Raw genomic sequence first — 15909 nt, forward strand, 5'->3', positions numbered from 1 at the left:
ATGGCCCAGTATTATGGAAGTGATCTGGAAATATTCAAATCTGAACTCAAAATGCTCCCAAACACAGGTTGTATTAAGAAGAGAGAAAACCGAAGTTGATTCCTTGATGAATTTCGTTGATTTTTGCGTGTACAAAAACGCTTCCTAGAAACCTATAAGCTAGGTATAATCTCTGTGACCAGGGCCGGATTTTGGGGGTATACCGGTGTACGTACACCCCCTTCCTTGTAAATTTATGCTATCTAAAATGAAAAGCAAGCAGTAAAAATAGCACGAATTTCCGAAACTTTCATTATGTTTCGTTTGGTGCTTAAAAGAAAGCAGAGCTTTGCAAAAGCAATAGTTTAAGTCGATTTTTTGAAGGCAGAGGGAAAAGGATTCACCAAGCAAAACAATATAACATTTGTCAAGTAAGGGGAAAACAAGCAAGGAGGAGAGAACATTTTTTCCTGCATATCTTTGCGACCCTCTTTAAAATACTCTCTCCTCGTTCTATGTACCACTGTTGTCAGAGGTAAAGAATATTGTCACATGACACTTTTAAGAGCTTCAGTGTAATTGGTAGTTTCTAATACTACATGTTAAAGGCCATTCTCGTGTTTGAAAAGATTAAAGGCATACGCAATTCAATGACTGATGATAGGCTGAAAAACTTAGAATTACTTTATATTGAAGAAAATTGCTAAATCATTAGGTCTTGAAGTTTTTGATAAGTTTGCTGCTATCCACAAGAATAGAAAGATCCTCTTTTAACCCCTTCCACTACGATTTATTTTCTAAATTCTGATAATTGAAGTATACGTTATAAAAGTGTATTATAGATGGTTTATCATATAAGTTTCAAAACATCAATATAGTAACACTACATGATGTACAATAGTCTAAATTTTATGACGAGTGTAGCTCGTCATTGTGCGATTTGGCACCAGAAGGCCATAACGAGCTAGACTCGTCATTTCAGTGCAAGGGGTTAAGCAGAGTTATGAACCTATAAATTATTTCCTTTACGTGTAAAAGTATATTTCTCTACTTTCACTTAAATCAATCTGCCACACACATTTTAAACGCAGTGATTAAATAACTACTTACTTATATTATAAATCAATTATATTAATGTGTCCTAATTGTTTGATGTAGTAAATTCTTACATTTTCACTGTTAAAAAAGAAAATCATGAACAATAAAGATGAAAAATTCACCTTGAACACACACACACACACACACATATATATATATATATATATATATATATATATATATATATAAGGTGTTAATGAACTATACCGAAAACTTACTTGGTGATTCCTCTAATCAAAGTAAGAATAAAAGTTCATATGAACGATGGCGAAAAGTGCGTAGCTTCAGAGCTAGGGCTGTCTAAAATCGCGAAGAATCTAAATATCAATAGGTCCTATTTCGAATTCCAGAAACTGTGGATGGTGTTCCTTATTTGCATAAAGGAAACCACGTATACTGCACAGGCTATTCCCTACGAGGTGTAATTCTCAGATATGAACTCAATAAAATTTTTAGATATACCCTATTTCAAGGAGGGTCCAAAGCAGGCAGGAATTAAGCCTTCACAATAATGGACATCCAGTGCTTCGGAGGGAAGTCGGAAGTATTAGGAACCGGCAGCTAGATGTTTTCTTTTGCGTGTGTGTGTTCTGAATAATGTGTGATTTGATGTATTTCGTCACAGTATATATCACGTTTTCTTCACTTATAAGCGTAAAAGGAAAAATCGCAGCATGCGTTTTCCCGAGTACGAGAGAGAGTGCTGCTGACGATCCTTAACACTTCGACATTGCGCCAAATGATTTTGTATTCACTTCTATCAAGGCTTATCATTTCCCTACTTTGTACCAATCTGAAAGTCAGAGCATATCTCAAGATTCGGTTAATGGTATGTCTGGGAATTACGAAATAAGGCCTCTTGAAATTTGGCTTTTCGCGATTTTGGGCACCCCTAGCTCTAAAACTATGCACTTTTCGCCGTAGGTCCATATGAACATTTTCTCTTATTTTGATGTGAGGAATCACCTCTTACAGTGTGTTGGTATGGTTCATTAACACCCTATATATATATATATATATATATATATATATATATAGGTGTGTGTGAATAAAATTTTTCAGTCATAGATGGCCCCCTCAAAATTTTCTTGGGCCCTTCATTCTCCCCCCTGAAGAAATTCTTGCTACGCTACTGTAAACGTGTCATTGTAACACCAGCATACGCAGAGAAACGTGTTTGAACAAGTTAGTACAAGACTTTTCATGTATCTCATCAACTCAAAAGTGGGTATCTAAATACTTTATACTGAATCTTAGGATAAATAAGAGATACAAATACTTTAGAACATCATAAACCAATATAACGCTCAATTTATGACTTCCCCATGCATTCCATAATTAGATAGTACATCTAAAAGCATACAGCTTGCAAGTGCAATGTTCATATAGTACAAGTTTATCAAAGGTGTGTCATACTAATACTCCGAGTCATCCCTAGTAATGCAATGAATTGAGGTTTTTTTATTACTGTATACACTAACTTGATATAATTTTAGTATGCAAAATTTGCTCTGAATTATTTCACAATTTGTTGATAATATTATAGACTATTTAACATATAGTTGTAACTATATGGACTAGCCGATCGAATATTAATGAAGAAAATTTCAATTTTTAAATAAACCTCGTATAAAAGCACTCGTAAGAATTTTTCTCTCAGCAAATAGACGAATATGCATATATATGTGTGTGCGTCGCGTCTGCGACGGAAATCTTGGTGATCCTCTCGTCTCCCCAAATAAGGTGCTAAAATTCAGCACAAAGAGCAAACTTCGTCTCTAAAAATTCCTGCCTATGGGTTGTCATAGCTATTTTTAGCTTTGACATCACCAGGCTGCATCGAGAGCTTGTCCACTGCGTAGAAACGCGAGGAGACGGGGAGAAAAACTAAGTTAGTCTGACAATTGTTCCTGGTGTGACAGCTAGTTACCATGGAGGCTGTTTTGGACGAGTAAAAACACAACACCGCGTATATTATTGTATATTAGTTACGTTGTAAAGTTCAGTGCTTTAACACATTAAAAGTACATTGATAATTATAAAAATGTAGTCTTAAGAAGATAATTTGAAATCTTAAAACATTTGCGCATGATTGTTAATTGTAACATCATCTTGACGACGAGGAGCAGCAAAGCAGCGTATTGCTTCCCATCTGCCTAAAGAAGACAAAATAGTAGGAAAGGGAATGCGCCCCGCAGCCTTCAGGACTTCCCCCCTGGAACCACCAAAAATAATTTTCCTTTAGCACCAATGTGGGTGAAAAGTGACAATGTGAAATTGTGGAAACCAACGATGTAACGAAACCTAACCGGTAACCCGCGTCTTCCGCGCTTACATCAATAATAATTGGGCCGAGTATTAAATGTTATCATATTCAGTTATCCAAATCAAAGTGCCAAAATGTAAAGTAATATGTGTTTGTGCAGTTTTAGTGTTGATAATTAAAGTGAAAAGTGAAATTTTACGTATCCTTTACCGAAATAATTATCATGGCATAAATTTACATTTGCTAGTTGTAAGAAATAACCTAATTTACTTTTCTTTCCAGTATAATAACTAATGCCTATGCAACAATAATTTTCACATTATTAAATTGCATCGGCATTGAGAATACAATCAGAATCAACTTTTCGGTCGATTTCCCAGAACGTTCTGACCCGAACTCTGAACCGTGTTGTCCAGTGGCTATATGGTCGGTTTTGGCAAAAGATCCAAACTGTCATTAAAGTCTAAAGGAGACGCCCAATACATAGAGGATCGAATCCCGGACCGTTGTAAATGCCCAAGCCCTCCTAGGGAACTACAGGACACGAACCACATACTGTTATAAAGTGGCGCCCGAACAGGGACTCGAACCCTGGACTGTTGTAAATGCCCAAGCCCTCCTAGGGAACTACAGGACACGAACCACATACTGTAATATATGGCGCCCGATGGCAAAGGAACGTTTGGTAAAATCGCATAAAAGCGACGCTAATTGTATCTTTTATCAAGATAAATTGTAGTGCCTTTTTAGTGTTATTTAATTTTGTTGTTTTGGCATTAACAAATTAATCATCATGCCCGTAAATAGAGAAATAATAACTGTTTTGCATGAAATGCGGGAAATATGGAAAGAAACAGTATTTAATAGTAGGAAGTCAATTCAGATATAGAAAAGAACCATTTAGATTGTTAGAAGTTGAGAATGCTTTAAAAGTAGATAAGGAACTATGTGAATTTCGTAAAAGAGCCAAGTAGGAAATTGCAAAATCTATTTCGGAAAGGAACATAAAATACAGGGGCGAAATTGAAGATATAATTGTTGCTAAAATGCATGAATTACGTAAATCTGATATCTATCAAAAAGTCAAAGGTAAGTGTGTTCTTGAATCAGAATTTGTTTCTTTGTCAGATATTAAGCATAAGTTCATTATGAAAACTCAGACATTATACACATTGCGAAAGAAAGGTTAGCTGAAGGAATATGCAAAAAGTATTTGATGTATCACAACGTTAGTTGTAATAAGGATTCCAGCGATGATCGGAAGGCAAATTGTGAAACCGTACCACCAAAACTAGTTCTGATTCTCCTGAAATTGTAACATTTGCGCATCCTTCTGTAAAAGTTAGTAATTTAGAAAATATTCAAAATTGCGAGAATTGTAAAAGCAAAACAGTACCAGTAGAAATAAAATTTGCTAAATAAAATTGAGAATTTGTTAAACATGAGTTTGAAGGTATTTTGTGGGACATTGCCCCAGTAGCCCCAAAAATATACGCACGAGCAGTGAAAAATGAATGTGTTGAAAGTTGTATTATTTTACCATGTGTTAGTCCACAACAACCAGCTGTTGGTTTAAATCAAGCCAACATTGAATTTCTTGACAATAAATTTGAACAGGTTGAAGAAATATCCGATTGTGAATTAAATGTAGGAAAAGAAATAATTCATGTTTTCAGTCATGTTAATGTTAAGTTAAACAAGGCCAAAAAATTTGTCCTCTCTCTTTCGAATTGTGTTGTAGTAGAAAGGAGCAAAGCAGAAAAAGAAAAAAGTAACGAACGAAACCCAGCTGTTGAAAAAAATGTTTCTCGATCGCAACCCTCAACCACCGAGTTAGTCACGCCTACCGCAGCTGTACGTGTGAATCAGCGGTCAGCTGCTTCCGCTATTTGTTTGTTTTGTAAAGGAACGAAAAGCATTCTTGGGTGCAACGCGTGCTTCACTACGAAGAGGTTTACGAAAGTAGTAATAAATTGCGTTGAAAATGAAGGCAAGATAGCCCATTCACGCATCTTTGTAGTGTATTATGTTAGTTAAAGCAAAATTGCTTCTACGGCACCTTGCTAACCAATAAATTAGAATGTGTTCCCTCTCACAAAACTTGTTTATTTTTTGTGTCTGTTACGGTTGTTGAGATATGTCAAGAGAAGAGTAATTTTTTAAACTGAGAGTTGAAAGTTAAAAGGAAATACAAATAAAAGAAATGAGATGTGTTACTTTCTGCGTAGTTATTTGCACACAAATTGTGAATTTAGAAAATAGTAAGAATGTCTTTATGCCTTGTAGGCCTTATTATAGTAACCATAACTCAGTAACGTGGGAAAAGGAATTAAAAACCTGGCAAGAAAGTTTTAGTAGGTTACAAAATGTTATTCGTCACATTGTAAGGAAATATAATTTGCAAGTTCGTTGTAGCAAAAGGCACCAACAACATAAAAAGAAAGTTCATAAAGTCAAACGAAGAAAGCGTTAAACGTATGTTGTATTGTTTTTGTAAAATTTCCAAGTTTGTTCGTAAATGTTCTTTGAGAAATAAATGTCATAGTCAAAGCAATGCTCAGACAAGTAGTGGAAACGTAAAGTTGTTTTGTCACACCATGATAATCAATATTCTGCATATATTCTTAAAAGAGGTGTCCAAAATTTTAAATCGAATCATAGTAGCAACTTGGTAATTAATGATTTAGTAAAGGGGTCAGGTGCTGACCACGCATCACCTGCAGTTCACAAAAATCACAAACCTTTTCAGGAAGAATGTGGTAATTGGGTGAATAAACCTCTTACGTCTAAGCGATTTGAAAATGTATGTAATAGCAAGGTTAATTGTCAATCACCAATTACTATCAGTGATGTGCCATCAGCTGATCGTGATGCAGTAACATAGGTCAAGCACACAAGTAAACGGAAAAACCTAATGAAGCGAAAAAGACAATCTAGTGTTCAATTTTTATACAGTGAAATTGGTGTGCTTAGAAAAACATCACAAAAGAAAAGTACTTGCAATTCAAGCAGTAATAAGTTAGTTGACTTCTTGTGTTATGCAGCGATCATACATGTTGAGAAACCAATTTTGCGTTTTGAGCTATTGCTTCCTAAAGCAATCAGAATTGGTGAAAACCACTTAGTAGCTTATAAATTCACATTAGTCCTTTATTGGCAAATGAAACCTTTTGAATTTTTTTTTGTGTTGAAAAAGCCTCGAGTAAGGGTAGGGTAAGCAAAAACCTCGTTGTGCCGGGCTGCTTGTATTTTATGAAATCGACACTTGCAGTGATTGTGGTAATTCAAAGAAAGTGTGGAACAAAATAATTACCCTGTTATGATTTGCAGCACTTGCATAGTACGTATCGGCGTTAGTAGGCGTCCGTGACCCACTATGTGACCTCCGGACGGCCGAAGCTTTATATTGTAGAAGGAAACATGCCAAGTGGCTTGCCAAGGCATGACATGAGGTTCCCTCCCACTTTTGGGTAATATTACATTTATGTAAAGCCCGGAGTAGGCTATTTTCGTATTATACCCTTCTGTATTCTTTTTAATATTAATATTTTATTCTATCATTAATCCTCATCTCGGGGAGGAAAATAAATAAATTTAATGTGGGTGGCATCTTCTAAATTTAGGGGGGCAGACACTATAAAAAGTGTAATGGTCTGACAAACCATCCACTGCTCAGTCCATTCTTGGTCAATTCTTAACCAGAATGTAATAAATGTAAAGTATCATGATTAGCTAGTGTTGTTGTAGATTTAAGTAAAATTTTTCATATCGTAACTAATATTTTGAAAATATTTACGTGTATTCTTACTTGAATTTAAATTGTGTGCCATATCGTTGTTTCATAGTAGTAATGATAATCAAAATAATACTACTACTAATAAAAAAATAAATGAAAACAAGTATATATTTATTGTGTTCTTTTTCCAATGTTTGAAGTTGTTTTTAATGAAAGTAAATATAGAAAATGAATGCTTTCTGATAGCAGTAATAAAACTAATTCGTGTCAAACTTAAGAGTACAAGGCACTACATTAGTAAATGTTTTATGTTGTAATAACTATTCAGTATATTTATAAGCATAATATTTGTGTTTAATGGTGAATAATGCCAGTAATTAGTTATTCAAATCCTCAAATATGCTATTTTGAAAGAAAATGATAGTAACTTTGTTCGTATTTTGATGTGTTTGAAATTGTGGCACTTAAGTACAGTATTTGGCCCTGTATTTTAAAACAACAAATATTAATATAATAAAATATATTAATAAACTTTATGAAAATTATGGCCCAACCGTAATCCGAAATTCGTCTTTATGGCCCACGTGTTCGTTACCGCACTTCCGAATGGACTTTAAAAACTTTTCGCCGTATCATCACAAGAAGGCTTCATTGATGTTAACCCTTTGAAGACTAGTGAAAAATTTGGTGACAATAGTGAAGTGATCTGTGTTGCAGGGTCCTGTTTGTTTTTCAATCCCCTCAAAACAAACGTCTTGTCGGGCGCATATGTAACTATATGGTCTAGCCGATCGAATATTAATGAAGAAAATTTTAATTTTTAAGTAGATTTTCTATAGAAGCACTCGTAAAAAATTTTCTCTCAGCAAACAGACGAATATGCATATATGTGTGTGCGCGTCGCATCTGCGACGGAAATCTTGGTCATCCTCTCGTCTCCCCAAATAAGGTGCTAAAATTCAGCACAAAGAGCAAACTTCGTCTCTAAAAATTCCTGCCCATGGGTTGTCATAGCTATTTTTAGCTATGAAATCACCAGGCTGCATCGAGAGCTTGTCCACTGCGTAGAAACGCGAGGAGACGGGGAGAAGAACTAAGTTAGTCTGACAATTGTTCCTAGTGTGACAACAGCTAGTTACCATGGAGGCTGTTCTGGAAGAGTGAAAACACACAACACTGCGTATATTATTGTATATTAGTTACGTTGTTAAGTTCAGTGCTTTAACATTAAAAGTACGTTGATAATTGTAAAAATGTAGTCTTAAGAAGATAATTTGAAATCTCAAAAGATTTGCACGTGTTAGTTAATTTTAACATCATTTTGACGACGAGGAGCAGCAGAGCAGCGTATAGTTTCCCATGTACCTAAGGAAGACAAAATGGTAAGAAAGGGAATACACCCCACAGTCTTCACGACTTCCCCTCTGGAACCACCAAAAGTGATTTTCTTTCAGCACCAAAACAAGTGAAAACTGACAATATGTAATTGTGGAAAATAATGATGTAACGAAACACAACCGGTAACTCGCGCCTTCCGCGATAATAATAATAATTATTGGGCCGAGTGTTAAATTCTATTATCATATTCAGTCACTCAAATTAAAGTGCCAATGTAAAGTAATATGTGTTTGTGCAGTTTTAGTGTTGATAATTAAAGTGAAAAGTGAAATCTTGCATATCCTTTACCAAATAATTATCATGGTATAAATTTACATTTGCTAGTCGTAAGAAATATCCTAATTTACTTTTTTTCCAGCATAAATAACCAGTGCCTATGCAACATAATAATTTTGACATTATTAAATGGCATCGGCATTGAGAATACAATTAGAATCAGCTTTTGTGTCGATTTCCCAGAACGTTCTGACTCGAACTCTGAACCGTGTTGTCCAGTGGCTATATGGTCGGCTTTGGCAAAAGATCCAAGCTGTCATTAAAGTCTAAAGGAGACGCCCAAAAGATAGAGGATCGAATCCCGGACCGTTGTAAATGCCCAAGCCCTCCTAGGGAACTACAGGACACGAACCACATACTGTTATACAGTATACACAATTTTACATATAAATGCCAAAAAGTGATTAGGTTTATATTCATTGCATACAGTACGCATAACTATACTAAATAATACTTGTTTCAACTCAAGAAGTTAAGCTTCCTCTAAAAATGCGAAAAGTTAAAGTAAAATTTGGATAACTCAGTATACAAATTTTTAAAAATACACTCAAAACCTTTTAGAAAACTCGTATTATTCGAAATATATCAAATATTCGAAAAATACCAAGTTAAAACCCTTTCTGCATTAATTTTTTTCACTTTTAGCGAAAAAAAGTAATCAGTATTAGAAATCCTCATATGGGAACTTGAAAAATGAATTAAAACTTAAATTTGAGATTTTTCACTTAATTCCGACGAGAAATAAATAAGTGCCATATATGACACACAACTCACAAAGAACATGCCAGATGACACCAAAATTTCTTATTCATACAAGTCAATATCTCACACAGCAGACAAAACAGTCATTTGATACCTTTGATAAATTACAAAAAAGCTAAAGTGAAAAAAGAGTATGTGCCATGTATGGCACGGCGTGGGGTAAGGGTTTAATATATTGCATTGAGACTACTTATTTGAATGCAACTGAAATGAGCACGAACTACAAAGAAAATACTTTGTGTATTTCCGTGTTCTTTGCATAGTCAATTTAAGTACAAAAATACATTCTTAAGACCAAAATATATATATTATCTGGTATAACAATATCTATATATGCCATAGACCGTCTACCATGTTGTTTATTCAATTCGACATTTTCATTGATTCCAACGAAATGCCGTTCAAAATATTATGATGTGATCCTACGGACATAGTCGCCAACCGTCCCTGATTGGTGAAACTGGAGACTTTTGCACATTCAATCGGAACCTTCCGCCTATTCGTAAATACCTCACCCCCGTCACACATTCATGCTTAAAGAATTTTCTGCAACATTTCATAATGTAGTCTTAAACTGTGTACACAAGTTATTTACAACCGATTTAAACATGCATACAAGACCAGTAACATACATAAGAGGCAAGAAAAGTATGATTTTCTAAATGTAAGCGTGTTATAATGAAATGTAAAATTTTTGTCAACCATGTAATTCCCTCTTGGATTTCAACCAAACAGCAGTGTTTCAATCCACATATTAGTAAGCTACATATATGTAAATCATATGTAAATTGTTCAAAGATTGACATAATATTCTAATATTTCTTTAACCATAGAGCAATTTCTTCGTAAATTGTATAAGGGTAAAAGATAACCATTTCTTGGTAGGTTTTATTAGGCAGAAAGGAATAAGAGCGACAAGGGACATGTGCTTTTAATTATTTTCTCGCATTTCCGCCCCTTCCACCTTGTTTAATGAGAAATTTTCTCTCGGCGTAAGTATTGTCAACTAGGTAGCTTCGCCAATAGCCCACGGTAATATACGGTTCTTCATTCTTTTGAGGGGTGCAATTAACAAGCAACAGATCGAGCAATTTTAGTTCACGAGAGGCAATCAAACAAGTAACATCTATGTGCCAGTTAAAATATATTGACCGTTTCCGTGCTTCTGAAAACATACGAGCGCATGTACCCAGATATATGTAGGTGTGAGTGTCAAATTTAAGTATGAGTTAAATTTCTATCTCTGCTTCTGTGTATTTAGAATGTAGTTCGAATCGTAGATATATAAAAAAAAACATAACAATTTCGTGTATGTACGTATGTCTGTAGATTTTTTAGTTTCTTTCCCTTCAGTTTTGAAAGATTTTTCAGCATATGTTAAAAGCAAACAGTTCGTAGATGTAGTACTTACATTCACATATTTGATGCAAGGTACTTCCGAGTGTGATTTCCGTCTAGTTTGCATATGCGCGCATTTTCCCCCCAGAGGTCGAGAGGTCAATTTCCGCGTAGGCTAATTTTAACAACGCTTTCAAATCTCGATGTACCAAAACAAAATATAATATTTAACATTCCGCATGGGAACTTTTTGAAGGAAAACGCGACATCTTACGCCCTCAGTTATTAATTTATATACAAGTAGATAAATATATTTTTACATATTCAATTTTTTACTGCTGTACTCCTGGTAATTATCCCACTCTTTTATATATGCTTACAATGTCACTATATAATTCACGTAATAACAAATCACAACACAAAACAAGTCAAATGATACTTAGGGAAGGCAAAGTGTAAATAATAAGGCGCACGTTTCTCTTCTTTAAAAGTTATTCGTGAAGAAAGTTAAATCTTGAAGTACATATGACCTTCGGCTTTATTTTACAATCTAGGATGTTTACCTTAATGACGATATTTGTATCTTCTGCTAAAAGGAGTACGATATTTTCAAATATTTCCGCAATTCAACAATACCATGCTCAGGTACGCGCACAAAAAGGTGATATGCCAATTTTTACACAGCCCTTTCACATGTGAATGATACGGTCTCCAAAAATGTAACGTTTATTCAATGGGGTTAATTATTCCAAGGATACTTTCAAAATACGTATCAGATTTTGATAAATGCCAATGACGAAAAGGATTGAAAAGTTCATTTTTAATAAAACTACTTGGTGAACGGTTAGCTATACTTAATCCATTAATGATAGATTAAATTATTTCTTCAAGAGCTTTTATATACTTAAATTTGATTTAAACTACCCGCTGAGCAAAATAATACGTTACTTGTAAAAATTATTAACGTGTAAGAGCTTCTCCAACTATCTACTTAGCTTCATCTGACACTATCCTGTTAGCGTCTGATGAAGTCAAATGGATAGTTGGCAAAACTGTTACGCGATAGTATTTTTTACAATAAACGTTTTGCTGAGCGAGTAGGTTATTTCAGGTTTTAGTCTACTAAAAGCAAAGCTTACACAATGGAAAAATATCTAATCGAGTTGAGTCAACAAATGTCGAAAATCTCGTTAAAAGGAAATTAATATCACAGTTATACCAATAATAGTTTAGTTATACCAATAATACCCTAATAAAAAGCTGAAAATCACAGGTGGGTTTTTTAAACGAATTTGGTCAACTTGTGCAAACGCTGTATTGACTCGTTTCGCTTGATTTATTTCCAAGAAAATACTACGTCATATGTGTTATAACAAGAATTCGTGCAAATTCAATAAAACTTCCAATATGTACCCTAATAATTTCCTAGATCCAGGAAATATACGTTAAATCAGATTTGTATTCTAAGATTAAACACGTTTTATCTTTTTCTACCATCTATTATGACCCTACCTGTGGCAGATACTCTTCGCTGATGTGCTTAAGTTTCTACGAACAGCTTACCCCTCAACACATTACTTGTTATTGTTTCATTAACATGCATAACAAGTTCTGTATATAATAGAAATTGATTACTCGAAAACGGGAGTACTCCGAGCAGTTCCACGGACAGGATGTTGTCCACCACGAACTTTCTTGTTGGAGAATGTAACCAGAATCCTGACGCACCAAACGTAAGCGCTCTTTAGGTGAGCCACCGTACACCTTGGTATTTTAATGAACGTCATAAAGAAAAACATACATAATAGGGTTTTAATGCTGTTAGAGTGAGAGCAGTAACATATGTCAAATGTTGCTTTCCCCTTATATAATACATTGTTAAAATTGCCAACGTAGTCTATTTAATGATATCACCTTCATGTACAGAAGTGATATGAAGATAATGAAAAAAGCGTAACTTTTATTCCTAATATTTTTATTGTGCATAATTCTTTTTCGTAAAAATTGTAAATATTTTGTTTCTTTTTTTTAAAGGAGTTTTGGCGTATAGCCAGCGGAGGAACCAAATGTTTTGTGCCTTAAGTACAAAGTTGCTTGAACTGATAATCTGTGCATGATGTTGGAGTTTGAAAATCAAATGCTTATAGACATTTTACAAGAAGATGGACTGTTGGTTGCAGCCAAAGGTTTAGGAATAGAACAAGTGTTCCTTAACCTAATCAAATCTTACTCCGATCCAGGTAATTTAGTGTTAGTTCTAGGAACTACAAACAAAGAGGAAGAATTCGTAATTAGTCAGCTTGATACGGAAGGAGTTAAACCTTTGCCGCGTGTCATTACAGCTGACTTTCCAGCCTCTGAAAGAGAAATTGTGTACAAGGAAGGTGGAGTGTTGTTTATCTCATCGCGAATTCTAGTGGTCGATCTTCTGAAAGATCGTGTTCCCATTTCTCTCGTGACTGGTATTTTGATTTATAAGGCCCATCGTATCCTTGAATCGTGCGAAGAAGCTTTTGCTTTGCGCCTTTATAGACAGACTAATAAAGTTGGTTTTATAAAAGCGTTCTCGAGCTCCCCACAGTCCTTCACTGTAGAGTCTGCAAGGGTTGATCGTATAATGCGTACATTATTTGTGCGCAATTTGCACCTGTGGCCACGATTTCATGCTACAGTTAAAAACAGTTTAGAGAAGCATAAGCCTCAGCTTATAGAAATTCACTTACAAATGACATCTGGGATGCTGCAGATTCAGACTGCTATTTTAGACCTGATGAACTTCACCGTTAAAGAACTGAAAAGAGTAAATCCTACATTAGATACAGACGAATTAACCGTAGAAAATGCTACATCTAAGTCATTTCATAAAATCTTACAATTGCAGTTAGACCCTATTTGGCATCAGTTAAGTGCTAAATCAAAGCAACTTGTTTCAGATTTGAAAACTTTGAGAATAGTCCTTAGCTACCTGACGGAGCACGATTGCGTGACATTTTATGCATACATAGTTGCTTTGAAAAGCGAATGTTGTAACAGGAACGTTCCTAACTGGACTAAACAAAAAACGGCTGAGGTAATATATTGTTCCGCGAGAACAAGAGTATTTGGCAACCGTACATCAGTTGATAATAAAAATGAAATAGAAATTTTGTCTCAGTTTTGCGGTAGAGGATTGATTGCTGAAAACAATCCAAAGTGGGTCCATCTACAGAATTTACTGCAGACGATATTTGAATCTGAAGAATTTCAAAATGCACAAAATAGAACTGTGTTGATAGTAGCATCGGATGTAGAGAAATGTTATGAATTGGGAACTGTGTTAATACATGGTGTACAGCATGTCCTCCACCATAAATTTTGCTTTTTTTTTTGTAAGCATACGAATAAGTATCAAGCATTGGATGTACATAATACAGCGAAGGAATTCAGTATGGGAAATTCTTCCATTAAACCCAACTACCCAAGTATAGTATTCGAGACAATCGATAGAATGCATGGAACGTTAATTGATTCTTTGAAAAATCACAAGCCACATTTTGTTATAATGTACTCTATGGATATCACAGCTATTAGACAGATGGAAATCTACTCCAATGCAAATCCGGATTTACAAATAAAAATCTTCCAGTTGGTATATGACTCATCTGCTGAAAGACATACCTTGAGAAGTGCAGAGATTCAAGAAGAAAGAGCATTTAAATTTTTGATTGAGAAAACTCTCAAATCATAAAGAGTCCAGGAAACAAATTAAAAAAAAAAATCACTCAGGGAAGATGATCACTCTGATCTCGTGCGAAATGTAAAGAAACCCAGTGAGATAGGAAATTTTAATTCATCGACTCGACGTGGAGGTGTACAATCGGAGGAAACTACGAAACAAGTAATAATATTGGATATGCGAGAATTTCGTAGTGAACTGCCTGGTCTTATTCACTATCGTGGTATTGATATCGAACCAGTGACATTGCAGATTGGAGACTATATCTTGACACCGGAAATATATGTTGAACGAAAAAGTGTCAGTGATTTAATTGGCTCACTCAATTCTGGACGTTTGTATTCTCAAGCTAAAGCTATGACAAGACATTATGACAAACCCATGTTGTTGATAGAGTTTGATCAAAACAAGCCTTTCTCTATGCAAGGATACTACGTATCAAATGATATAAGTACTAATAGTATTTTAGGGAAACTTCAGCTCTTGACAATGCATTTTCCGCAGCTACGAATTGTATGGTCTCCTAGTCCGTATGCAACGGCAGAACTCTTTGAAGAGTTAAAACAAGGCAAAGACCAACCTGATGTTGGGAAAGCAGCAGTCGTAGGTGTTGATATGGTAATGGACAATGACAATGAAGAACATCATAGTAAGGTTCATGATCTTGTAAGCAAACTACCTGGTGTGAATTCGAAAAATGTGCATATTCTTCAGCGGAAAATTGAATCTCTAGATGTACTGGTGAGCCAAACAAAGGAGGATTTGGGGAAGATATTGGAAAATAGTGCAAATGGCGTTGCTTTATAGGAAGCTCTTAATAATCCGATTCGTCCACAATAGGATTCTGGTTCTGGTGCTGCACAACCGAATAAGAAAGAAAGGAGGAGGGGTTTCCGTCGGAAGGACAAGAAGAGTAACACAGAGACATCTGTCAGAAGAGATGAAATTTCATGATTAAAGTAGAATAGCTTTAACTTCTTATACACAATAAGAAATTGAGAAAAACCTATGTACCTTATTATCCATTGATTGGGTTATTATTAATGTAAGTTATGTATATATTATTATATACGTTACTAAGTAGTAGTATTTTTAAGGCAATGTAGGCAGTTGTAGGTAGAATATTTGAGTTAATTACATATGTAATAAAAATCTGAAAGAGAGAATGCAGGTGTATGTTCGTTTCATACTGTTCTTTTCACAGATTGATGGGAATACAGAATCTGTACTCCACACTGACTGTATATAGATAAATTTATCAAACCATGGTTGGTTTTAGTTATCAGGTAGCTTTGGTTTTGTTAATTTTCCATATCATATAGATGTAATGATACATATAAC

At 34.9% G+C, this 15909-nt stretch overlaps 1 protein-coding gene and 1 pseudogene across 1 annotated transcript; both read left to right on the top strand.

Annotated features, from left to right (window-relative positions):
* Positions 1 to 12969: 12969 nt before the first annotated feature.
* Positions 12970 to 14580, top strand: LOC145687205 (DNA repair endonuclease XPF pseudogene; annotated as a pseudogene).
* Positions 14581 to 14745: 165 nt separating this feature from the next.
* On the top strand, positions 14746 to 15375 carry LOC145687206 (DNA repair endonuclease XPF-like). Its single transcript, XM_081760676.1, has one exon. The coding sequence runs from the start codon at positions 14746 to 14748 to the stop codon at positions 15373 to 15375; it is 630 nt and encodes a 209-aa protein (XP_081616802.1).
* The last annotated feature ends 534 nt before the right edge of the window (positions 15376 to 15909 follow it).

Source organism: Thermobia domestica, chromosome 6 (assembly GCF_964235325.1).
Source record: "Thermobia domestica chromosome 6, izTheDome1.hap1.1, whole genome shotgun sequence".
Classification (NCBI taxonomy): domain Eukaryota; kingdom Metazoa; phylum Arthropoda; class Insecta; order Zygentoma; family Lepismatidae; genus Thermobia; species Thermobia domestica.